This window comes from Tympanuchus pallidicinctus, unplaced genomic scaffold, assembly GCF_026119805.1.
Source record: "Tympanuchus pallidicinctus isolate F22 unplaced genomic scaffold, pur_lepc_1.0 scaffold1, whole genome shotgun sequence".
Taxonomy (NCBI): domain Eukaryota; kingdom Metazoa; phylum Chordata; class Aves; order Galliformes; family Phasianidae; genus Tympanuchus; species Tympanuchus pallidicinctus.
This window is the reverse complement of record NW_026294618.1, coordinates 80,071,228-80,098,143: the sequence shown is the minus strand read 5'-3', so window position 1 is coordinate 80,098,143 and position 26,916 is coordinate 80,071,228. Positions and strand designations below refer to the sequence as shown.

The 26,916-nt window shown below is 37.4% G+C and overlaps 1 protein-coding gene and 2 long non-coding RNA genes across 3 annotated transcripts in view; 1 reads left to right on the top strand and 2 right to left on the bottom strand.

Annotated features, from left to right (window-relative positions):
* Nucleotides 1-3,251, top strand: part of LOC128086990 (uncharacterized) — a 435,001-nt gene extending 431,750 nt beyond the window's left edge. Inside the window, exon 7 of the long non-coding RNA XR_008209629.1 lies at nt 3,242-3,251. This is a non-coding gene — a long non-coding RNA (uncharacterized LOC128086990). The remainder of the gene's footprint in view (nt 1-3,241) is intronic.
* Nucleotides 1-26,916, bottom strand: part of ZFAND3 (zinc finger AN1-type containing 3) — a 130,242-nt gene that overhangs the window by 31,135 nt on the left and 72,191 nt on the right. The window contains exons 4-5 of the mRNA XM_052695516.1: nt 11,615-11,794; nt 1,735-1,800 (exon numbers count right to left, since the gene is read on the bottom strand). Of these exons, the coding sequence (XP_052551476.1) occupies nt 1,735-1,800; nt 11,615-11,794 (246 nt within the window). The remainder of the gene's footprint in view (nt 1-1,734; nt 1,801-11,614; nt 11,795-26,916) is intronic.
* Nucleotides 6,488-11,588, bottom strand: LOC128087231 (uncharacterized). Its single transcript, XR_008209716.1, has 2 exons — nt 11,517-11,588; nt 6,488-7,077 (listed from the first exon to the last, which is right to left on the bottom strand). It is a non-coding gene; the product is annotated as an uncharacterized LOC128087231 (long non-coding RNA).

Sequence of the window (26,916 nt, the reverse complement as noted above, 5' to 3'; positions counted from 1 at the left end):
CAAAGTGCAACTCCTGGTAACAGGTTTATTAATGTAAGGGATAACAAAGAAGATATGCAGATTACTGAGCATTTAATGAAGAAACAAAGGAAAATAAAGCAATATAAAGCCATTAGAATTAGTTGACTGAAATTTGTGGCATCAGATTAAGATACCCTTATTTCTCATTTAATACCAAATCAAATGATTAATACGTAGACATACAAGATGACAAACACTGGCATAAACTAATAATAAGAGATCTACTGAGAAAAGTTAGCCAACCATTTAATGGATGTTTTCCAACATATCTACCAACTTCAATGGCTTTGTTCTAAGAAGCTCTTACTGCTCCCATATGGCACTACAAATAAAGTACTGATTTGCCTTTTTGCTAATCATATGTGCATTTATATTATGAATATTCATTCAGTCCTCTGTTTTCAATACGTATGACATCACAGAAAGCTATTTAATTACCCTGCAATGAAAACTGGCATTAAAATTTACAATAATTAACATACAAAGAAAATACAGTTCAGTAATACCATGACTAAAGCAGAGTAGTTTGCAAGGAAAATAGAAGCAAACACTAGTGTTTATTTAAGTATGCTTCCACATAAGGGAAACCCGGTCTTCATATTCTGGAGAAAACTCTATCCAGCACCTTCCAATGCCAAACTTATAAAGTCCTTGGGCAAACAATATTCACAACAATGGCACAGCTTACCATGCATCATCTGAGAGCTCTGAGCCTGCAGGGTAACACAGCTTTTCTTAAGTTGAATCCACTGCATACCGAGCCAGTTAATAACATGCACACATGGAATAACCACAGTTCAGCCAAATATATGATAGCTTGAAAGACTTTTTGAAAGAGTGACCTCTGAGGAAATTTACCTTACACTTCTAAAGAATTAGAGCCCTTTATCAAGACAACCCTTCCCTTCTGCATCCAATACAGCTAAATTAATACATAAATGTAAATACAGGCAATATCTATTTTGGAAGCAGACCCAGCTAGAATTCCTAGCTAGGAAGTAGACCTAGCTAGAATGTTGCTACCATATAGATGCGTTTCACTGCCTCTCCACAGGAGGTTAAGTCTTTCCACAACAGCGTTAGTGGAAAGGGTTGTATGGGCTCTCCTTAACACACTGCAAAACCAAAGTCTGAAAAATGTCTGAGCCAACACAGATAGCTTGGATGCCTTCCTGAACAAGCACTGGTATGATTCCTTATGACAGATCTGTTGCAGATGTAGCAACTTCAGCCTGGCAGTGACCTAACACATCACTAACACTAGCTCTGTGACAGATTATCTAATCTATATTCTCCACGTAGAATTAAAATCACTGTTAAGGACCCAAAGCAGGAAAAATTTAATCTTGATTAGAGCAAACATCAGCTTTCTGTATTGCATTTTCAACCAGAAAACTCCAAACAGCTTTATATTTGATATTTCAAATTCAAAGGGGAGGATTTCCAGAATAATACAGTATTTGCTGTACTTAAACTAGCTACTTCTGTATTATTGAGGCAGCCAAAGCTAACTGAAAACATACTATGTTTAATGACTTATACTTAACAGGGCTCTGCCACACAACTACTTTATATAAAACAACAGCAAATCAACAATGTCTATTTTCAATTTGGCACACTCTAGATATAGTTACTAGCTTTGATCATTAAGCTACAATCATACAGCTACATATTATACGAAATCCTACTCCTTAACCCCCCAGAAACACATACCTGAGTCACAAGATCTTTTGGTAGGTGTGGTTAATGAGGCATGAGCTGTACCTGTACATGGCCCACCTGCAAACAGAGAAGATTTTAAGTCTCAAAATGCCATCTATATTTAACATCTAACACCACATCAAAATTATGCTTAGAAATATAAAGTAAGCTGACAAACAATTGTCTTCAGAAGAACATCTGGAAGTAGTCTACTATTCTCAGTATTTCCTTCCTAGTCAAATCCAAACGTCTTACACTGAAAGAACAGATAAGAAGCTGGAGCAAAGAGATAAGTTGTGTTATACTTCAGTATTTTAAGAGAGTTTTAATAAAGTATCGTTGTAATTGTGATTTTTCCATTGTTGACAAAGGTGCTATTTATGTTGGAATAAAGCTAGAAACTTAGCTAAACAATCTAAAACTAACACACAGGAAGAACTGAGCACTTCCTTGATGTCAACAGAAACCCTGACACAGACTCTAGTAAGATAATGACTTTGCTTCTTATCTTGTTCTCATTATGTTTTCAAAGTGCAGCACAGTCATACATTAATAAACTCTTTGCATGGTTAGGTTTTTTTTGAGCTCTGGACTGTTCCCATTCATTTGGTGTCTGCTTAGTAGTAAATTACTTTCTGGCTTTTTTCTCAACATACATCATCGCTGAAGAGTTCTCCAGAGATCTTGTTAAAATAGCAACCAATTCAGTGCATTCAGCAACTGGCAGGAATAATAAATAAAAATAAAACCTATACTGGGAAGCCAAGACAACCTGACAGTAGCATTACCACTGGTAATGACATATCATAGCTTTGATAATTGGTTATTATAAATTGGATGATGCTAGTTGCACTAGATGACCTTTAAAGGTTCCCTTCTGACTCAAACGACTCTATGATTCTATGATCTAGTAGAGGTTTGGCTATCAAGACACCAATAATCAAGTTTGCATTGAATTTCTTCAGTGTAAGTAATAGCACGCTGTCCATACAGCAGAGCTGAGAAAGGTGGCAGGATAAGCTTTAATCTAAGTCTTCACGTGCCAAGAAATGCTTATTCCCTTTTTTATTCCCCTTCAGTTTTTGTAGATTTTGGTAGAAACACTGTGTATTTTGGGATATGTTTTTCTCTTATTAATTATTTTTAAATTTGACCTGGTTGTAAGCTGTTTGTTTCTTTTTACCTTTTCCCGAGATGCTCTACCTTCAAGTTTTTTTTTTATTTTGACATATTTCTCCAAGCAAAAGGCCTTGGTTACCAATCTACACTGTAACACTCATGGCATCGTAGGACCATGAAAGGAAAGGAAAAGTAGGCAACGGGGACAGAAAGTTGTAAGGGAATTATTGGGGTGCATTTGATTTAACTTCAATGCATTTGAAAGCAAAGATTTCACAGTTTTTACAAGTTTTTCAGTGAAGGGCTTGAGTTTCCTGGTCTCCCCAAAAAATCCACCTCGTAACATACACCATTTCTTAACAGTGCAAGAGGTAATCTTTAATGTGACAGGAAGCTAAAGGCAAGCTGGCAATGGCTTGGCTTGCAAGCAAATGGCTAGACCCTGCTGGGACCATTCTCAAAATTACCACGTCAAAATTACTAGAAAATATTTACATTTATTTATATTTCAGCATCCAACTAAACCTAAGATCTTCACTTGCCACTCTCAATACAATAAGCTAGTATCTATTCTGCACTTCCCTGTATTAGTTTTTGTTTCACTTAATCTTCTTTCATTAGGCATTACCTTCATATATCTTCAATTTGTGTAGCGCAGCATTAGTTTCAACACAGAATATCTGGGGATTTGAATGCATACATGCTTAATAATTACAGGCACGCACAGTGCCTAATAAACAGTGAAGGCTCCCTGTCCTTTGCAGGGCTTCCTTCTGCTACTGTTTTTGTTGTATCATTAAAAATGTCATGCATAATTCAATGCTATGTAGTATGGGCTCAACTGTACAATTCTGTGTGGAAGTCGTTATATTGAATCCTTTAGTGTACATAACACCCAGCACAGATACCTTAATGCTATTTGAAATAAGGGAGTGCATTTTTCATAGCTTTGATAAAAATTCTGCACGAGAGCAAAGCAAAGTCAGCTACAGCAGAGCTTTTTGGCTATACCTGAAAGTAGCTTATGACTTTGAGTGTTTCAGGATAGATCTGTACCTTTGTTCTGAAAAATAACTTTTTCAAGGGAATTTGACTCTGATACACAAAACACTTCAATGCACAGCGAAAGGCCACACGTCTAACTTCTAACATAACACCCACAGGACTGTAGATTTATTTTTCTCAGTATAACCAAGAGATTAAAATGGAAGAATAAAGATATCTTTCTATTCTATATCCAACTAACAGATTAAACAGTGGCTTCTGCTCCTATTTTTTCCAGTACGTGCCTTCTGACATTTACAACTCCTCTTCCAAACAAAAGCAGCTGCCGCTGAGCAATAATGTAGTTCTGAGAGCAGATGATTAAAAATGCAAAAATACTAAAAGCCACTGAAGAAATAATTGTGACAATCACTGAGTCTGCAAATTCAAACACTATTAAGAAAGGACAAAACAAAATCCTTTAACCTGAACACTATATGGCATAGAATGGGTCCCGTTAGTGCAGCTGCTATGTTTTTGGCTTCTCATACAACCAGCTTTCTGGTAGGTACTGCTAACCAATACATCGATTGGGAAAAACAGGTTGTCAAATTACTAAGAACTATGCAACTCAATGAATAAGCAAGCATTTAAAAACAAGGTTTCTCGGGAAAATCTCTGAAGTAGTAAGATTTTATGTATTACCCGTATTTCAGCATTTTTTCTTAATTATTATAGTCTATTCAAATTTATTTATCTGTGTTTATATCGAATGCCTTTCCACATTGCTTACCTATCCTCCTGAAAGACTAAGGATTGCCAAGCAGAACCCATGTTGCAGGACATGCTCTGAGAGGGTGTAACTTGTTAAAGAACCTTCAGAATTGGGGCAGTAAAGTGAAGTGATTCAGACTTTCCCGTGCATGAAAAGAAGCAAAAAATACAAACTCTCCTTCAATCCACAATATTTGAGCCAGGTGCACAGTACTTTGAAGCACAGCATTCTGAATCCCATTGACCAGAGGAAAACTGCAGAATGGAGTGAATCCGTGCTTACATAAGAACACAATATTGCACTGAAACAATTACAGATAATACAAAATCTGTAAGCCAGATAACGAACAAACATGAAAATTAAATTAAGGAGCACAAAGCTTCGTAAGGTTTGTTCCTCTCTGAGCACATCCGAATGCTGCTTTGAGCTTTCAGCACTGTGTTGGTTCCTCCTCTACAGAAAAAGACCAGCTCTGACTATGCAAGAGGCAGGAAGAGGGTGATCATAAAAGAGGAGAATATTCTTGAAAGGCAGTGCTGCTGCAAGAACAAGGAGAATTTTACTTCTATTTGCAATACAGGAAGAAAACATCTTTGAAAATCTGTCAAAACCAGCAATCTAGTAATGTACATTTGCTGAATCGGTAGAAATCTAATCTAATTAATCTACACAATTGAGTTTTTGAAAAAAGTCGTTGATTACAAACACAAATACATAAACAAATGGTGATGTAAATCTCTAACTTCAGTTTCCAGACAGACAGGATAGTCTCTATAGAAATAAAAACAAAGCATTTTAGAGCACTTCACTATTTCCCTGCAGCAGAACGTGTAATTTATGTCACGTCATTACCAAGCTGATAAGAGGATTATACCACATACAAACATATACTTTTAAAAATTTAGTTGTACAAACGTGCCATTATTTGTTCTGTGGATTTTTATCTATGTGCAGCTTTTGCAGAAGGAAATGAAAACCGGAGTACTTTGCTGCTGTTGGTGTATTTAACAACAGAAACAAGTGAAACAGCTACGATTCAGATTCCATTTGACAGCTGTCAGGCTCCCTTAGTTGCTTTTCCTCAGTTTCCCCATTTGCAAAGTAGACATGATACTTCCCTCCTTCATGGATAACATCTGAAGTGTAAAAATGTGCTTTTGAAATTGGCAGTGAAATTATATTATTAGAAATACTTGTATATAAGCTTGATAAGTGGGCAGTTCTAAACCCACATTTGTATTATCTGGCTGAGTTTCCATTTCATGTTCCAAGAGGTCCTTTCACTTTAATAAATGGGACCCTAGGATGCACTATATACTCTGCAATGTGAAGTGACTATAAATCAGAGAGAACAATTAACAGTGGTCTTATTCTGCTGATTTTCATTATATTTTGAAATTATCATGCCACAGGCAGGGAAAGAAGTGTTCATTTCATCAATCTGTGGGCCAGATCTTTCTAGCTTATATGTTAAGAAACGTTCTTCAGATAACACTGGGACTGTAAGGATCAGATTAAAACTTAGGGAAAGATCCTCAAATAATGCCAAAGGCAACTCTTCTACCACACATAGTATATTTTTTCTTATCAAATTTCTAACTCCCACATGTTCTGTACTGGCACCAAATTTTAAGCAGCATTTCTCAGAAGGCAACTCCAATAGCATCCATTTCAGAACAGCTCTGTATTTTGAAGAATTGTTGTAGATCTCCAGACAAAATGTGCTTAAAAAAAAAAAAAAGAAAAAAAAAAAAAAAAAAGCATCTTTTGTGATAAATGTTCAAGAAAACCCACATTTAAAAAATGAAATGAAAAACTGGATTACTGTTAATTTAACATTAAGCTCTAACAAAAGGCTCTTTCTGTACAGAGTACCTTTAAAGAAAATAAAGCTAAAAATAATCTCATAAGATGAAAAACATCTCCTACTGTTACCTAACTTCACAATAATATGAAAAAGCTGAGAGAACAGTTAGTTCTTGTGACATACAGATCCAAAGACTGTAACATCAAACAACAACCAGATGCATTTTCTGTAGTGGAGGTGCGTGTTCTCTTTTTTCCTGATAAAAATTGACAAAATTGAGTAGAAGAAAGAATGTGTAGATCTGGTGAGTTTGTAAGGAAAATCAGAATTACTCCTCATCACCATTATCTAGCTATGACAAAGCTCTGTAGCTTTGTTAGTTATGTGAGTTTAATTGCAATATTAAATCACGTGGGTCAAGTAGGCCAGTTTTGTAGTCAAGAGCAACTTCAGCTGTTACTGCACTCTTTCAGATAGGAGGAAACACCTACTAATTGGTATCAAACAAACAGGTCAGCAGCAAAGCAAATTAATTTCTACAACCATCTCTAACAAGCAAGACAAAATAAATTCTAGCTTGGTTTGTTTATATATTTAATATATTATAAAAGCAGGTACATACGTAACATTCAATCAAAGATGAGCCAGAAGAACATCCCCATAGCCAGAACTATAAAAATGACAGGATATACAAAACTGAGTTGTATAGCAATGAACAGGTCATTTCTCAAGTATTTTTCAGAGCGTGCACAGGAAAGCTGATCTTTCTGACTCCCCTGACAAGCCCAAGCAAAATACAAAACCTGAAGTAGTTTGAAGTAGGTAGAAATCTTTCACGTGTTGCCAGAGAAAAGGCTATTCAACAAAGAAAAAAAAAAAAAGATTTGCTTTGTTTGTTCACTTTTGATGAGGTTATGTTGAAAAAAAATGACAACTTGTATTTTTTTCATTATTACTACTCAGAAGACCAAAAAAAAAGTTATTATGTTCCTAGTACTGTAGTCTGTGTTGCTTTTTACAGTCATGCCTCAATAAGCCATGAAATGTAGACGATAAACATTCAAAAGCTGCAGCAGAAAGAAAACCAATCTCTCACCTTTCTGCCAGGGATCTCTCATGGGAGCCTGCTGCATCTGTGTGCCAGCTGTAGAGCCTCTTATGTACAAAAAGTAAATTCACCAAAATAACTTCATAATTGGTTGCAACTCAGCGTTCACAGCACATGCAAACGTTTAATGAGAGAAACAATGTTTTAAAGCTTTCTTTAAACTTGTCTTGAAAATCATATGCTTGAAATCAAATGCTTGAAAAGCATCTGAAATAATTTGATGAAAATGCTGAAGCTCGATATGCAACAGTTCAAATCTTGAAAGCTATAACAATAAATAGAAAAAAATGTACAGGCATTCAGCCCTGACAATCACATTTAGGCTTCAGAAACAGCACACAGAGTTAAGGTGTGGACAGTGACTGTCACCCTTTCCATGCTGAAATCCCAGCGTATTTTGTGACATTTAAAGCAATACCTCAGGTCTCTGTATATCTTCTTACAAAGTCTTTACTGTAGAAATGCAAAGCATTTAACAGCTCTGAAACATCAGATATTCCTTCTGTCCTTTTTCAGTTGTGGTTTTTGCTAATTTGAGGAGGCCAGGAAGAGTTAAGGACGTAATTAAAATAAAATAATGTCAACTGAAGCTAAGAGCTACTGAAATATCAAATCTGATCCAGCAGCCAGAATTCGAGTTGTTCACGCTGACATTTCTCCTGTCACGTAACAACATGGTTAGTTTTAAACCTGCACAGTGTCAACTTTAGGTCTACTCACACAGTGACAGAAAAATAATGTGACAACCTCAGAGAAAGCAATGAAGACTTGAAACTACACAAAATTATTCCATATTCAGTGTGACCTTTTCCTTACCAAAATACATAAAACCTTCCTTAACAAGCTTTTTTTTTTTTTTAATCCTTTTTAAAAGTGTGGGTAGTTTAAGGTGGAGTAAGGGGCAGAAAGAAGCAGAAGGCCTTTCACAAATTCCTTCTTCCTCTGTTAGAAATAAACAACTCTCCCTCCCAATGAAAAAGGAAACCATTGCCAAAGCAGCCAGTTGATATGGTGACTAACACTAAAGTTACTTCTGCCTTGACTTCCTAAATGAAAAGAGCCAAAGTGAAAGATAAGAATACATTAAAACTACACAGAACTTCAACACACAGAAACTTATCCGCATGGATAAGCAGAGGAACAACAATTAGACTGATTTAACAACCTGTTAAGAAACAGATCATTAAAACCCATGGAAATCTAGACTTGGTAAAGCAGTACCAGCATCAATACATTCCTTATCTGCAAAAGCTCACTGCAGAAAACTTGCTGCCACTGACAATATAAAAGACAGGAAAATTTGAGATGGAAAAAGGCAACTGGAGTAGTATATATGGAAAATAAAACAAACAAAATAATCCTAGAAGTCTTTTCCCCTAAAGCTTCTCATTTCCCTAAAAGCATTTAAAAATCAGTCAAACAAACCATATGCAATACTTCATAAAACCAAAGCATAAGTGAGGGGGGAAAAAACATCCTGAAACTTGCACCACCATCTCTTGGCATAAATTCTTAATGCATTTTTGCTGACCGCAACTGTAATACTGAGAACTGCCTTCCATGTATAAAGCAGCCCTGCTCAGAACTGAGGGTTTGGAAAAAAAAGTCACTGTGACCTGGGCATGGATATGAGAAGCTCAGTAATTGTCACACTGAACTCCTAAAAATTCAGTGCAAGGAACATTTCCTCTCCATCACTCACTGAGTGTTTAAAAAGGAAATGACTACTGGAAATAACAAATAAAAAAACCTACAGTCTTTCCAATACAGAATATAAATCTTACCACATGAGCTTTCTATGGTTCTCTTCAGTCGTCGTAACATGAGTGGAATTTCTTAACTGCCTAAACGACCTGCTACAATTCTGCCCAAACTCTTTACCGTGGGAACTAAACTGCTATAGCAAATGCCTGGATGTGAGATTCTCCTCAGAAGCACGACAGGGAAGAGAGAGAAATGGGGTACATCATGAGACTCCTTCCTGAGCGCTCTCATCTTTCCATTCTCTGATGGGGATTACCTTAATAACCCAATATATTGATTTCTGGTGCATTACTGCAATTCTATTCTGAACAGAACATAGCTGTACATCATCACACAACGCTGCAAAGTATCAGTCTTTAAAGGGCACAGCTACAATGAGAGCAGCGTGTGCCTTACAGAACTTGTTGAAAAATAAATATTGCACAGAAAAGGATGCCCTTAAATTAAAATCAAAAAGACATTTAAAGTTTTTGCATTCTTCATTACAGGAAAGACTCTTCCACTCTGAGACCATTACCCATCAGAAAAGCTCCATCTGTGCATAATTATTTCTGATAAATGGTATTAAGCTTCATTAAAGAGGTAGTGGGGACGTGAGAGAAGACAAAAAGAGCTCTAGCTCTAAATAAATCTCTCCACTGTATTTCACTTAAAATCACCCCAGCAGGAAGTCATAAAGAATTTTTTATAGGTAATATTTTCAAATGCTCTGCAGGCCGTACTGCCTAATATCCATCACCTTGAGTGTATGTTCACAAGCACACAGCGATCCAGGGTGAAGGACATGATTTTTCTCCCTTCTTTCCCTCTCTGTAATCACCTTCCCATATACCCCCAAGTGCTTCTCAGCCACAAGAGAAACACTTTAACACAATTTAATTCGTCACTGAACACAATTCATGAAACCTGACCCAATAAGCACCAGAAAAGCACCCCGTAATGCCAGATAGTAGATCTCTGCTAATAAGCCAGCAGAGGTGCTGAATCCCACTGCCCTGCAAATGCCCAAATGTGATGCTACAGCACAACATTTTACTGGAAGGGTGTTTTAAAGCTTTGTTTTTTATTTTTACATGATACTACAGGTTTCCCCTGGACAAATGCTGGGCAGAAGGAAGAGATGGGTGTTCTGCAGCAACTGTGCGTGTGAAGGAGTGACAAGTTACACAGCAAGTTTACCCTTATTACTGATACCAGAAGGTTCAAGCTTAAACAATAGGAAGTGCCTATCACTTCTTGCTGTATTTCTGAAAGTATTCATTTATATAGGTAGAAAACTTAATTTTAAATTAAGCATTTTATTTTTGTCTAATAAGGTACTGCAATCCCACAACAGCAATTACTGCTTTGTCCATAGCCGTTCTGAATAAACAAGAAGAACATAAATGCAAAGCCTAACTACCTGTAAAAAGAATAAATACTTTTGAAACTCAGTAAAAATCATCCTACGCAAACATTGAACACAACTGAAAGCAATCGTGCCGTATCAAAGATCTCTCAATCCTTGTGCTTTTTTGGCATCCTTATTTTCAGCAGAAAAATAAGTGCAGCTCTAGGAGATTCTCCATCAAAAATGAGTGTGTTTCTCTTACAACTTGTACATCTGTCTACTACACAAGATGCATAGATGAACATAGCTCAAGAGAAATTCTCTCTACGGAGAGAACCTTCTAAAATAAAGCTATGGTTTGAGCAACATGAAACTATAAATTATTCATTTAAGCTTAACTTAAAGAATGCAGATTTTTAAACTCAATATACAGTGTGAACTTGTAAAGAGCTTTAGAGTGAAGCTCTGTATCACAATACACTTCTACTAATTTTAAATTCTTTAGCCTAGCTCAAGGAAAAAATTTTGCCTGATATTTCAAGAGAGAACAAGAAATAAAGAGGCAGGTGACCATGCGAAGCTTAGTTTATCCAAGTGACCTAGCAGGAATTTAAACAAACACGCATTACAGACAACATTATGTGCAACTGCAATGATTAAAAATCAAATAAGTACATATATTAACTTACTATCAGTCTGAGAAAAATTCTCAAAACAAAAATGCCTCAATATTTATATAATTAAATTATTTAAATAATAAAATTAAATGATTAAATTGCATGCTGCATTTCATACAGCTATAAAGTTAACCAGAAACTCCTGTGACCCCTTTTCCTTTGCTCTTTGGTTAACATCATCAATTTGCATTTCCTGAGTAACTTCTACTGTTTACCATCAAAAGACAGACCTCCTTTACTTCCAAAAAGAAGTCAGCAGAACATAACATTGCGAATGACGAGAAACATATTTGTTTCCTCTGCTCTCACTTAGGACTTGTGCACTTACATTCCTCTTTGCTCGGTGAAGTTACATTCAGTTCTGTCAAAAGTTGCTGGTTGGAGTTAGCGGCCTGCGTGGTTAGAGAGGTATTGCTGTTGTCACTGTTTGTTTCTCCAGAGAACAAATCTGACTGGCTGTTGCTTGTGCTGGGAGTTGAGTCATCATCTGGCTGCTTCTTCTGGAAATCTATCAAAATCAAGGTTCCATACGTCATCTCATTTGCTTAATTTAATACATTTTACTCAAATACCAGAATAATGAAAATCACCCCCAAATACCAGCAAAGGTATTATCATTCTGACTGCTCCTGATCTCAAACACCACAAACACTGCAATGTGAAACAGTGCACTAGGTTATCTGAAAGAGAAAATCCTTTGTTAATGTTTATAGCTTCCATTAAAATAAGTAAAGATTTCTTAGTGCGGGAAAAGCCATAATTTTTAATTTTCCAGTTCGTCATGTTTGCCTTTAGTATTAAATGCAGTTATTTATGAGAAGCAGCTCCCTCCTCCATACTTCTTAACTTTAAGCTAGAACCAAAAATGAAATAATACTTCACACTTCAGTTAAACAATAGAGACCATTATCAGTGTATTATGACTTACTGAAAAAGAAAGAACAGAGTACCACTGCACAAAATTAGATCTCAATATATTGTAGGAGCGGGTTCAAGAGAACACAGCAATCCATACCAACCACAGGACAAACTCCTTCCCAGGTTCCCACTCAAGCCACAACTTGTTCACAAAGGGAATTCCTTCTATTCTCATCCAACTTACCCATGTGTTGCCTCTCTGTGCTTAAGTCCTCCAGGGCTACCTGTGCTATGCTCTTCCTTTTGTGCCCGCACTGTCTTACATTCTTACATGCCTGGGCTGAACTGAATCTAGAAATAGTTAGGCAATCCTATCCCCTTCTCTTTTCTCATTCTGTACCTCCCAAGACATAGCTTGGTCAATGCTTAAAAACAAACGAACAAACAAAAAAAACACCAAAACAAAAAACAAAGATGAGTATTTTGCAACAATTAAGCCAGGCACATCCAACCCATGGCCCGGCACAACCTGCAGTGTGGCCACCCACACCACACCACCATGGCACCCAGCCCCATCACTCAGCAACAACTGAAACACTGGTGCCCTATTAACACTGTCTGCATTGTAACAAAAAGAAGAAGAGGGTTCAGTGCAGACCTAGCACAAATTAGGGTAAATAATTTTACGCATTTTGATACCGGCTAAACACGGTCCTGCAAGCAGAGAAAAATACAAAGCCATGATTTTCTGTTCTAATAAAGAAATTTGTGAATAGTTTCAAGATTGCCCAAAAAAATCATAAATTTCTTTGTATACCAGTGATTCTATTCAGTTGGCCATAAATACGCTATCATTCAACTGAAAAATATGATTGTTTCTCTTTATCAGATTTTTAAGCCCTATCTTTAAGCCAGAGAAAAATATCCCTTGCTTCACTATCACACCTTATTCACATCACTGATTTTTTTGGCAGTAGGTGTATTTGTAAACAACTATTTTCAAGGATGAAGTGCAGAAATAGTAAACTTACAGCAAAAGTCTCAGAGGAACATCTTGAGACTTCACTGAGAATTGCAGCTACTGCCATCAAACCAGCCTGGTGCAGCCCAGGTAAGCTAAAAGGTTGGACAGCCACAATCTAAGCCAATGCATGTTCTGCAGCATTGTTTATTATCTGTTTGTAAATTAGACTTTTCTGGGCTGGGAGAAGGAATACATTTCTACCAGTTTCCAGACACTGATTTAACAGTTTAAAATGCATTTCAAACGTGCCAGCCAACACTGCTTCCTCCGTCAGCTGTATCAGACAGGTAATTCTAGGAGCCCTGCAACATGGGAGACAAGACCTTTACTACAACAGTTGAACACAAGTGTTAGCAGCAGTACTCCTCCAGCTGGCAGCTGCCTCTCCACTTTCCAAATCCCTTCTGCTTCAGTGCATGACAGAGAGAGGAAAACTAAGCTGGGGAGGGCAGGATGCTGAACCAGACCACAAAATAAGATTGCCTCAGATGACAAAAGAGAAAAAAAAAAAAGAAAAAAAAAAAAAGCGCTATGTAGGCATCAGTGCAATCAGTGGTATGAGATCTGCTAGCTAGCCGAATACAATTGCCTGCTCCAGCACCAGCATTCCAAGCTGCTCACTGATCTATGACAGTTAGGTTAGACAAGGGGAGTAAATCACTATGGTACGTTAAAGCTATGTGCAACATTATAGCTACACCCCATAGTCCAAACTCCATAGCTAGGATAGGTCCCATTCTCAGGCTTACCTCCAAAACAGATTCAGGTGAAATGTTTTCAAGTGCAAAGCCCCTCTTGCGGGCCTTCCAAATCCCATTGTCTTGATAGTGGATCAGCCACAGCACTAGTCTCAATTCCTACCAGCCATATCACTAATTTCAGCCTGCCATCCTCAGACACCCCCCAGGAATACCCCTCTCCCAGCCAAGTGGATTTTGCTTAACATCCAGTTATTCCCACAAAGCAAAGCATTTCCTCCTAGTAAAGACAGCTGAGGATGAACTGCTTTCACCTCCTGATGTTCTTGAATACATTAAAAAAAAATATAACAAAACAACACCACCACCACAAAGGCAGAATGAATTCATTTTGCAAACATAATGCGTGTATAAGTGAAGGTTGCTTGTTATGACAGAGAGAAAAACAGTGCAGTCTATAAACATTTGCAGACGATGATGCGTCAGAAACACAGGTTGCCAACGTGACACATTGGGACTGGAAAGCACTGTAGTTGAACAGTCCCTAATTGCTGATTTTGGATTCAAAAGTAAATTGCCAGAAAAATTAAGCTGTAACTTCTGCTATGGAAGCCTCAGTCAGAAGTTCAGCTTGGATAAGCACAAGCTCAAAGCCAGGGAAGAGTAGGTGGCAGCAGACAGGAATTCATCTGCATCGACAACAGCCTGGTGGAAAGCTCTTTGGGAACAGACCTATTCGGGCCTCACTAGTTATCAACACAGTTTCATGTAAGTTTGGCTCCTGATCATTATTAGTGTGCTTGTAAAAATCAAGTAAGCTTTGAGTTCTTTGATTCTGCACCAGCTATGATCCAATAAGTGCAGCAATGAGACCTGGAACCATCAGTTTAGAAGCTCCCCAATTCTTCACACCTACAATGAGATAACAGTTCTGGCAGAAGGAGAGCTCACAGCTGGAGACGCTTTGGAAATGACAAATAACGGTTGAGAAAATAAGAGAAGATTGTACAACTTGCCTATAAAGGTGACTGCAGAGACAAAGTGTTTTATATGAGATTGCATCCAAGGCAGCACACAAAAGCAAAGCTGCACTGTGTGTGCATATCAGAAATGGGAACACCTTCATTTTCAAGGAGTGGACAAAAAAAAAGCTTATGCTCAATATTACACATCACGAGGAATCCACAAAATCCGTCAAAAAAGTGAGTGCAGAGTTACAGAAACAGCACTATGGGGTTTATTAAAGTTTGGTAAGCTAAAAATTCACAGGCTATTTTTTTCCTAGATAGATGCAAATACATAGGTAGGACTAGCTCAGTGCCATCCACTAAGGGCATTTACAGATGAATGCAGAACATTTTTTAAGTAAATGGCCTAAATAACAGAAGTCCCGACAGTCTTTTAAAGACAGTGCAGTGGATACCAGTGCTACAGTTGTGTCCCCTAAAGCTCTATTTTTAATAAGCACATAAACTGACTTTATATTTTTTCTGAAGAATTATTCTCTTTATCAACCTGTGGATAAATTCACCAACTTAAAAGAGCATAAAAGGCTGTCAGAAGTCATCATGCTGTGACTGCATTTCCCATTTCCCAACAAGCTTCCTAGTAACATAATTTGAGTAGCAAACATGGCAGCAGAATCCACCATGGCACTAAAAGGCCTTTTACCTTTCCCTCTCCAGGACTTTGTGTTCAGAACTAATTTTTATCCAGTCTGCATCCTATTTTGATTTACATTTTCAAGGAATTTCTGAAATACTGCTTTACAATTTGTGGTCCAGAATTTTACTGCTGCAAATAGGTAACTTATGACATGTTGTATTAGCTGTGCTACACTTTCCTGAGTAAGAGCAGACCGCATTTGGCTTCTTTTAACCAAAAACCTGTTAGCAGGTTAACAGGTAACTGGCAGACCACCTTCATCTCCCTAAAAGGCAGTAAGAGTTGGCAACAATTACAGCACCAATTGTGTCTGAATGAATCCAGTTAACTGCTGAACAAATAAAACAAAACAAAAATATGAACACAATAACAGGCAAGATCCTGGCAAGATCTGAAGGGGAGGTTTCACTCAGATTGAGATCAGAATGTAAACTCTACTGAGAGAACAATGACCTCCCGTTACAGCCTCAGTGGGAAAGAAACCAAAGCAGAACAAGGGTTGGCACGTAATTTATCATTTCCAGAAGTTTTTATTTAACCACAGACACATGCTAAACACCTTCATTAACTTGTCTCTTTTTTACTGAGGCTTTCACTATGCTAGCAAAACCAATGCCAAAACGCACAACGGCTGACTGAAAATACATGAAATTACTCAACATTCTGCTTTCCTAGTTAACAAAATGCAATGCTACGACTTCATGCAGCCTTCTACTGGCACACAGGCTAGGAAGGTTTCTGCACTTGTCAAAAAATGTTTTCTCCTGTTGTTGGCTTTATTAGTTAGCAGGTGGAACCCGCACCCAAATGCAACTTGACAATCAGCTGCTTCTCACATGGGGGATTAGCAGTCGAAAAGAGCTCTCAGTACAACACGTGAAATCAATCCAGGAAGATTGTACTGCATGGATTGAGAAGCTGCTAGTAGCAAGCAGCAACACTGCCAGTTTTTGAGCTCCAAAATCCTTCTGCCTTGTTGTGCTTAAGGGCCACCCCCAGCATTCCAACTCGCAGAGGCAGAAACCTCAGGCAGAACTCTGATGCACTGGATGTTAATGGTAAGTAGCAAAACAAAAACAATGCTCTTAGCATTTGTTTGGAAACAGCACAATGACTATCTGCATACACAGACGTGATACAAACATTTTATGCTTTCTCTATACAGTACACTCAAATAGTTTAGATTGAAAGGGAAGGAAGAAACCAGGTATGTTCAGAGGCATCTAAAGAATAAATTCCTTTGCTGGACAATCTTTTGTCTTTTTGTAGTTTTATAATAATATTGATAATGAAAAACATCCATTTATGGCTTCTGATATTAAAACCATCAATACCTGACAAAATAGCTAAGATAATAATGAGTTCTTGACTTTCTCTGAAGTGCAAAGGGTCTGTACCTATACTGGGAAGAACCCTTTTGCTCCTGATAAGTAAATTTTGTAACAGCAGTCAGTAGAAACTTCAGGTTCAACCAAATATGAGCCATATAAATGTATCATTAAACATTTAATTCTAAAAAAGACAAGTTCGCCAGAACACTATACAAAATGACTTAAAAGTAAGCCTGAGCTTTTTTTCCCTTTTGCATTGATGCTATGGCATAATAATCATACAATTTATGACATTTACAAGTGATCTTAAAACTAAGCTCTTCTCCCAGCTTATTTCAAGGATCAAGGTTACAAACACTTCTTTTTCTCTGGTCTATAACAGATGTTGTCATCAATAAAGAATGGGTTCATTCAAGTAAATGATGGATGTTGCAAGAAGTGTCAGAGTAAACAGAATGCTAAGAGGAAAAAATTAGAGTCTTTAAAGTAATTTTGGTTGACAGGCTATAATATACCTCTTAGTCACATTCCAGCCCTACAGCTCCCATAACTTAGCACTGTAAAATAGCAAAAATGGTGTTTGGAGAGTGTTTGCTTCTTACACTGCATTAAATGTGCAGGCTGCACATTCTTCTAACCAGAGCATCTTGTTCTTTTACAGAGTATAAATTAACACGGCAGTGTTAAATTGCATGTTCAGTAGAATCACAACACTGCACGCAAGAGACTTTTACCTTCCTCTAACCAGAACACAGCTTCACACTTCAGAAAAAGTGCTTTTTTGAGAGTATTCTGTGAGAAGTAACACAAATATTATGACACTGGAAGCATTACAGTGAACTGATTGTTCTGAGTTATTGTATCATTCTTATTCTTCATGTGACTGTTTATACACGACAACCATGGTGTATTTCTGCAAGTCCTAAAGATTTTATTTACCTTTTTTTTTTTTTCCCCTCTTTTAAACTCCTCACTGGACTTTTCTGGTTCACAGCCTACTGCAGGCATTACAAGTGGCATTCCTTTATACCTACATTTTGCACAATAAATTAGTGTGAAATGGGTAAAACCTTTCCCTTAAGTAGAGATCTGAATGAAATCTAAAGCTCTGACAAAAGACTAAACAAAACTCCATGGAAGAGAAGATTTTTTTCTTTTTGGTAACAAAGATGCAGTAGCCCACAGACACAAAGACCCTGCCCTAAGGGGAATACATAACAGAACTGAAACAAGCATTTGTATCGGAGAAGACAACCAAAATCATGAAACACAATCAGAGCTAAGAGCTATACAAATCTGTATCTACAAATAAATATAATGCACACACATTTAGAAAAATATTTCTTAGTAAGTAAATAATAGCAATAACATTGGATGAACTGAGAAACAGTCGGGAGAAAGAAATAGCTTGCATAAAAATACACACATGATCAGCAAAGCTCATCGCTCCCGCAATTAAACACAAAGCACAGCAAGAGCTCACAACCTATCAACAATACTGAAAAGATTATATTCTCTGCAACTGAACTTTAGAGTTGTGAGCACCTTTTAGAAGAGCAACGCATTATTAACAGGAGTTTCAGAAAACGTGATTTGCATGTTACAGAAGCTGGGCTTTTCAGATACATCTCATTTTCAATAAGCAGAAATACGAGAAAAAGGGTAAAATAAATGGGAAAGAAAAAAAAAAAAGATGATTCTACAAAGGCAGGAAGCAGACATCATAGCAGTAATTGCCTGTATTTATCATTCAGAAACCAGAATCAGGTTACAACCTTCACACTGAAGAGCTGTTAGGATATTTAACACGATCGATTTCTGTTTGTTTCTTTTTTAATTAAACCTGATAGACATTGCGTTTTGGGTTAAGTCCCACCTCAAAAGAGATGAACCACTGCTTAAAGGCGACACCACAGAGGAGGCCATCCTTCTCCTGGCTGCACAGAAGGACTCCCTACCACAGTTACGTAGGAAATCTGGATTTGATCAACAAACTTTACCTGTTACTTAGCAAGAAAATTCAAAAGGAACTAATAAATAATTCAAAGGAACTAATAAGCAGTAAGCCAACAAGCATAACATGATTATAAGTGATCTACAAGTCAGAATCCAAGTTATTAATGAATACACGTGCTTACATCTTTTAAGAGAAATGCAGTTTTGCATTGGAGTAGCAGAATGTACAGCAGCTCCATTAACCAGGCGCACAACACCTTCCAGGACGTTATGGAAAAACCCACCATTTCCACAGCAGATGACCCCACTACCCCAAAATAGCTGTGAAATACTGAACTGATGAAAAAGGAATTTCATTACCATCTACAAAAGTTCCCCCTGGGTGCGGCTTCCCTGCACAACACACACTCCTTTCTCCATCTGACCTAACAGTTTGCCTACTGGAGCTACTTCAGTGCTGGACAGTAACAAAGTCATTGAAACCCCCACAAAAACACTTGTGTCACATTCCCTGCTGTTACTTTGAGTACTATGCTTACCTTACTTCATATAAAATTTCATTATTTCATAAAACTTGCCAATATAAAGAACAAATATTATTGCCTACTATTACAAGATCCAAAGTACTGAAGCTATCATAAAGGATTATTTTAACAATCCACTCTTAGGTTTCCTATTACAAAATCCCTCACATCTGTGGTTAGCATTTGTACTCTAATCCAGCACAGAGCACAGACAGTGAGAAAGTACTAAATAAAGACAGCACTGCATTGCAAAAAGTGTAGCTAACAGAGGGCAGCTATGGAGCACCTGCACCTGACAGCATAACCAGGAGATTAAGAGAATTTATTACCTGATTAATTGAAACTGCATGAATTCTAGAGCCTGTGTCAAAGGATATCTGTACTAACTCAACCCACAGTGAAAGTATGAGCTTTAAATAGACTGTGGAAACATAAAGCAGCCACTCCTCGATCACGACCATGAGAAATATTTTATTTTTCAATGATAGTAGAGAGCGTGCATTTATCTGGATGAACATCTACCAAAACTGACTGCTAGGAAATCACCCAACCCAGAGGGCAGCCTGCCATGGAGCCCTGCATGCTGCCACTGCAAAAACTGGCAATGATGGCACACTGAGAACCTCTTGGGAGAAACAGCGTGAGAAAGGCTGGTACCCTGCAGCCAGCAGAACTAAATAGATATCAAGATACAGAATGAGTCTCTAAAACTGCATGGATGCAGTAATTTGCAGGATCCATGTGCTGCTTAAGGAGAACGAGCATTTAACACGATCTGAGGGTAATACAACATTGGGGATTAAATATAAGAGTCTGAAAAAAAGTACCTGGGGAAAACTTCTAAGAAGCTCAGATCTACAGAACTTATTCCCAAAGCAGACTTGGAAAATCTGCAATATGAACGTTTTACAGCAGACAAAACAGAATTCTAGAAAAGACACAAAAGTTCTGAACTGCCTTAGAGAAGAACAAAAATAACACAACACCGCAGCTCTGCGATTGCCCTGAACTTCTGCATCTTTATCACTTGAATTTTTAGCAGTAGTACCTCTTCTTCAAATTGAGCAAATTAGTAAGAAATGTTCTACTTCAAATTAAATTCAGATTGACGGTACAATAAAATCTATGAGGCTCATATAGAGGGAGAAATGTTCACTTTGATTAGAATCTGATAAGTAAACCCATAAAAAAAGTAAACTAATGAAGTGAACTTCTTGAGGCATTTTTATTATAAATGAGAGATCTTGAAAACATGACTGTTAACTGATAGAAATAGATTTTAATTCCCATTCACATTTATTTTGGACACTTCATTTACAAGACATGTAGGAATTAATATTCTTTTAATAAAAGAAATGCTTCAATTAGCTTCTCTTGTACCGGAGCTATCTCTGTAACACATTTTATTGTGCCCTTTTCCAACACCTAGAGAGAGCCCTCCAGTTTCAAAACATGCCTAGTATTTTTTAATTAATTCATTCAGCCCACATTATGTGGTTCTAATCAAACTGTGTATGTGTCTCATTTCTGTCAATAGCAGTCACTTGTACAGCTGAAACATTCTCAAGAATTTGCCTACGAGTTGCCAAGATTTTCACCAGGGATGAAAGGCTTTTTACAGCAAATTAAATCTTTCTAGCACTAACCTATGGTTCATCCCCTGTAAATCCCCTTTTCCCTCATCTCTGCTTAAGGCATCTTAAAAACTACCATCAACAAAACTCTCAAAACAATCCTCAGAATTACTCATTTCTTGGATGTTTTTCCCCAGTAATTGCTGGGAAGCTGTTCTAGAAAAGCTCTTCCCAGAACAACAAGAACAGGGGCTCTCACTCCCTTGTCTCATTTCCATCCCACTAGCTCATCCACATCCTGAACAGCGGAGAGCTGAAGGCTTCAAAATGCCACCACAGTCACTACATGATGGAAAATCAAGCAGGTCTCATCTTATATTTTACACCCCTTTCTCTCTCTCACCCTTTTTGAAACAGCTGTCTGAGAAGATGATTTAATATTTTATCACTATTTAGGTTTAACCACCAAACCTATAAATTGCAAGGTAAAGCATCAGGAGTTTCTTTCTACTCTTTTAAATCTCAGTAGAATCTGACACTTCTCGTTGCAATAAATACATGTCTTTCACAAACAGCAGTGGAGAACAGTGCAGAAAGAGAGAGGTACGTGAAAAGTGACAGCCTTCAGTAGCGGCAGCATAAACTTCGCTCGGGTTGGAGCCCACGTGAGCAGCCTGTGATTGCAACACTCTATGGCAATAGCCAGCCATAGGTGTTTTAACCACAATCTGAGAAAGCTGCACATTTTAACGACTTGCCAAAGCAGTTTAGAAGCTTAAAGAAGTAGCTGGAGCCTCTCCACGCATAGAAGGGACCTTTAAGATCATGTAGTTCCAACCCCCTGCTGCAGGCAGGGACACCTCCCTCTAGACCAGGCTGCTCATAGCCCCATCCAGCCTGGCCTTGAGAGCATTTCCAGTGAGGGGCCATCTACAACCTCTCTGGGCAACTTGTTCCAGCGTCTCACCGGCCTCACAGTAAAGAATTTCTTCCTAACATTTAGTCTAAATCTACCCTCTTCCACTTTAAAGCCATTTCCCCTCATCCTGTCACAATATACCCATAGAAAAAGTCCCTTCCCAGGTTTCCTGTAGGACCCCATAGGTACCCCTTCATCACCCTCTCCATCTTATCACGTAATCTTACAGAAATGCACGAGAGCAGCATTCAATCCGACAACAAAAAGAGCTAAAAGGAAACTGTTCAAGATGCAAGGAAAGGAAAAGCCATCTAGATTTATGAATCTGAAAGGTCAAACAAAGCAAACTTTCACTAGATGCACTTGCTACAACCTGCCCTAAATTAAATTCTGAACGTGGAACACAGCAGCTCAGGAATGCAACACCAAGTTCCCTTTGCATATTTTCTTTATGTACTTGAAGTTCATGCATATTTCCCTATGCAGTCTTTCATGGAAAAATGTATGAATGTATGCAGGTATCAGACAGCTGCTTTCATAAAATAAACACTGCTTAGGCTTTTCTGTGAGTAACAAAATGTGACTGTTTTGAATTAATGAAAACAATTCTTTTTATTCCTACTTATTAAAGTTGTCATCTAGAAGAATGAACAAATGCTGAATTAAAGCAAATGGAACAGGCATTTTCATTATTAGCCAGTTAATCCCAAAGAACATAGCTGGAACACATCTCAAAATATGGAATTACTATAAGCTGGCTGCAAAGACAAGCTGTCTAATGAGTTCATATCAAAAGCATAGGAATTTTTCTGCATTTATTTTTCCTTACAAATCCTGACTATTTCAATATTTAGAAGCTTCCTATACATTCAAAGAAATGCAGAAAAGGAAGAGGAATGAAAAAGACTGCTGTCTTTAGTATGATACGGTCCCCCCAGTGGAAAAGATGGATAAGTACACTTATTTCTGTACAGCAAATATATGTGAGCTTAAAGCATCTCTTGCCATGATGAAGTCATCCTTCTATGTCTCAGCATCAAAGGACAGCTCCTGAAACTGGCTAAACCAACCTCACCTATGACTTAATACAGAAATAAGGTGGCGTAAACAAAGAATAAAACAAAAAAGAACAATTCTTTCACTTCCTAAATCCATGATACGTGATTTCTGACTTTTTGAGTCAAATTTGGCAAATTATTTGACATGAGAATTAGTCTTTTGCCAGCACTGTTTCCACAGGCTGGGCTGAGCTGAAGAGGTTATTAGACTCCAAAGTTAGAACAGAAAACCAAAGTCTTCATCACAGCTGTGCTGTTTAGACCTTAAAGAACACATTAATTAAATGCTGGTAATAATGAGATCCTGAGAACGAAAATGGATTCTGCAGCCAGTCCTCCATGTTTCGAGACTTGCTTCAAGGAGTTCCACAACTGGGACTCCTCCTCACATAAAGGCTCCAGCTGTTTTACTTTCTCTAGATGAGAGCCTTAGAGAAAATTTACAGGACTACACAAGTTCTTCTATTAATAAAACACAAGACAGAGAAAAATATATTTTGAGTGTTCAGCTAGGGGCAAGGGTGAAGAAAGAGCAATATTCGTTATGTTCAGGAGGAAGAACAGAAAAAAATATGCCAAAAGTCCTACCAAAAAGGAAAGCAAGAACAAAAATGCTATTCTCGCATACTCTGCTGGTTTGCTCACTTTTGGAGTGCAATACTCAAGAAAAGCAAGGAACTAAAACGTGCTTTCAAGAAGGGTTTGAAAGCATTCTTTCAAGAGTTCTTTGTTACGCCTCAACAGAGCTAGAAATAACAATTACACAGTATTGCTTCTTCAGGTGCTCGTACTGTACAGAAATGGCATGTGATTGACAGATTGAACCTATACTGAAGATTTTGTAGAGAAAATATCTAATTTTTCTGCTTTGTGGTGTTAGTAAACTAGAGGATAAATGGTTAACAGTAATGTGCTTCTCCAGTTAGGATGGCCAGTGGTGCTTCAAGAGCAAGTAATTAGAGACATTACTTTGGAAACTAATTGAGAATGAGCACGTAAAATTCAGTTCAAATAAGTAAGTATGAATAAACTAAATGATGCATACATTTTCAGGAACAGATGAATGATTACTAGAAGCTAATAACTGTTTTGTGCATGCTGTTCTGATTACCTGATTAAAGCACAATGTCCAAGAGCCTCTCTTCAGTAGGCTAGCAAGAACAGCAAAATGCAATCAATTCCAGCAGCAAGAGAGAAAGTAGAAGAAAAATCTAGTTAACTGACAAGCTTGGAATAAACCTGGGACAGGCAGCCCAACCTCCTGCCATCGTACTCAAAGACTCAGAACAGTGGAAAATCTCATATGTAACCTAATTCTCTTTTACAAGACTCAACTTGGTCTTCAGGAGCAGTCTAAGAGGTATCTCCCACTATGAAGTCAAAAGTATAATACAGCACATTAAATAACGTGAAGTCTACCAGCAGAGGGAGGTGTTCTACTAGATTGCATTTTCCAAAAAAACTAACTTCCCTGCACACTGATTTCAAAATCATTCAGTCATCATCAATAGGGAGCAAGCTTCCCTCTTTCTTTAAACACACTTTCAAGTGTCTCTTGTCATGCACATTCGCTTTAGACTAATTGCTGCTATGAAAAATTTGATTTTTGACATAACAGAAGCAACTTAGTCCCTAATTCAACACTTCCATCTCAAGTAAACTATCAGCTGAAAACCCCACCCTTCATCTTCTCTTTCTGACCCATTATGTGAATACAAAAGAAATTCTCATCTTCTGTGTGATCAGGAGATAATGGAGATTTTTTCCAAAACAGAAACTACTTCTGCTTTCATCAGTGGAGAAGACAAAAATGAAGCGGCATCACCATGCTCTCTTGCGTGATCAGTTCAGCAAACCACCGAGCTTAAAATACACATAAATTAAAAAAGGGAGAGAGAGTTGCAGTAGCAATACTAATGCCGTACATCTTTGCTGAATTTTGCTGTAAAAATTTGTGGGAATGATTAGTCCTAGTTTTCTAGAAGACAAAGGAGTGGTGAGAACAATGCCTAATATTTAATTTGTGCATGATTGTGAGCAGACAGACAGCTCTGGGAAAAGATTCAGAGTACAAACATTAGGAGAAAAATTGCTGCAATATTAGGTATCTAAATCACTCTCCTGAAATGCCTCTGCTGACTAATAATGGGCAACTCAGTAATGCATGGGAAAAAAATTCCACAAACATTCCACAATTCCATTCTGCAAAGGCAAGGAATAAAAACAAATCCCTTGTGTTTGAGAAGAGAGTTATAGGCTTCCTGCAGTTGATATTTGCAAGACTAAACAACAGTAAATGGAAGTATTTAAGATAAGAGGAGTAACAGTGGTTTTGGTTTGTTTTTTATATGTATTGCTATAAAAATAGGGTGCACCAATTCCATTTTTCAGGAAAATACCACAACTGTGTCATCTACTGCACTGGCTGTTTCTAACTGAAGTCTAAATTCTTCAATGTAAGAACTTTAAGAGGTATATTTTAATGTTAAATGCTCCCATGCTCTGATCTTGCTGAAAAGGCAGAAATGTATTTAAGAAAAAAGGTGCTCCCTATTAAATGTGTTTGCTGGAAAACAGCAGAAGTCAATCTAACAGGTAACACTCTGTGGATGACTTTCCACAGTTCTCCCTCACCTAAATGCTTTAAGGTACCATTTTGATGCTGTCAAATTGTCTTCACATTGAAATATCTTTGAGGCAAGCAACTTCAGAAAATCTTCTGAAGGATGGGCCTTATTCTCATAATCACTTTAGGACCATTGTGGCAGGTGATACTACATGCATTACGTATGAAATAAAATTTAACAAAATAAGTCTATTTAATGCAGGCTACGTTGGAAGAAAAACTTTTTTTTTTTTTTTTTAATTAAAAAGAAATACTAGAATCAATTTCTTTTTCATACTATAGGCTTCCATTATCTCTACAAAAACTACTTCCACAAAAACAAAACCAAACCTCAGCACTGTTTATGAAAAGAAAATTGGGGAACCACTAAATATTTCATAAGTCAGCTTTAACATTTTCTCTCTTATTTGTCCAATGTTTATACAGAGGATTACAGTTAATAAAGAAGATTCTCCTCATAACAGTGGCAGCTCAACTGAAAATCGGTTTAAAATGAAGGTATTCAAGCTGATAGATCTAAAGATTTTAACTATGAAATTAATTTTCAGACTTGTGTACTAGCCGTGCTGATATTCCACAGATATTTCACAATCAAATATATCTGAATATGAAAATTTGAATATCAAACTTTGTTTCTACAAGGCAAGTCTACTTCAAGTCTCTTACATCCAATTTCACAGAGACCCAAGAGTGTCCCCAATTACTTCTTATCTTCTTCCTGCCAAATTCAACAATGACTAAAGAACACATCAGCTCTACAAACAGTCTAATATGAAACCCATGCATTTAATTCCATCAACATACTCCCTTGCTAATTAATTTGTGACCTCTGCAACACACAGTGGGACGTCTATCTCCAGTCTCTTCTAGTTCCCAGCTCAGAACATAATTCAATCTGGGCTGCAATGCTGGTCTGACTTCCTGCTTATTCCTTCATTTCCAAGTTCTTCAGGCTATATTAGGACTTGTCAGCTACATCTGGGATAAACAGCGAAGTTACAGAAGCCTAGCTTTCAATTACAACATTTCTCTATTTCATATTTAATATTAGGAAGAACACTTTTTGTTTTGCAGACATTTACACTCACAGCTGTGCTAATTCTGTCTGGTCTGTCCTGAGGTGAATTTTGCATTATTAAATCACCACTAAACACAGTCCTGTTTGTGATGCTTCCCGCTTGAAACAGCGGATTCCAATTTGCACATTTAAAAGAAGTTCTGAAAAACAAAGATAAATCAGTGACTCGAAAGAAACCGTGGTGACAGAGACGGTGGATGAAATCCAAGCTTCTGTAGTATGTTCAAGTGGAATATTTCAAGCTGTTTTATACTGAACTGTACACCATTTAGAGTGCAAAATGTCTCATGTAATCTATGTCTGAAGGTAAAGCTCTGTT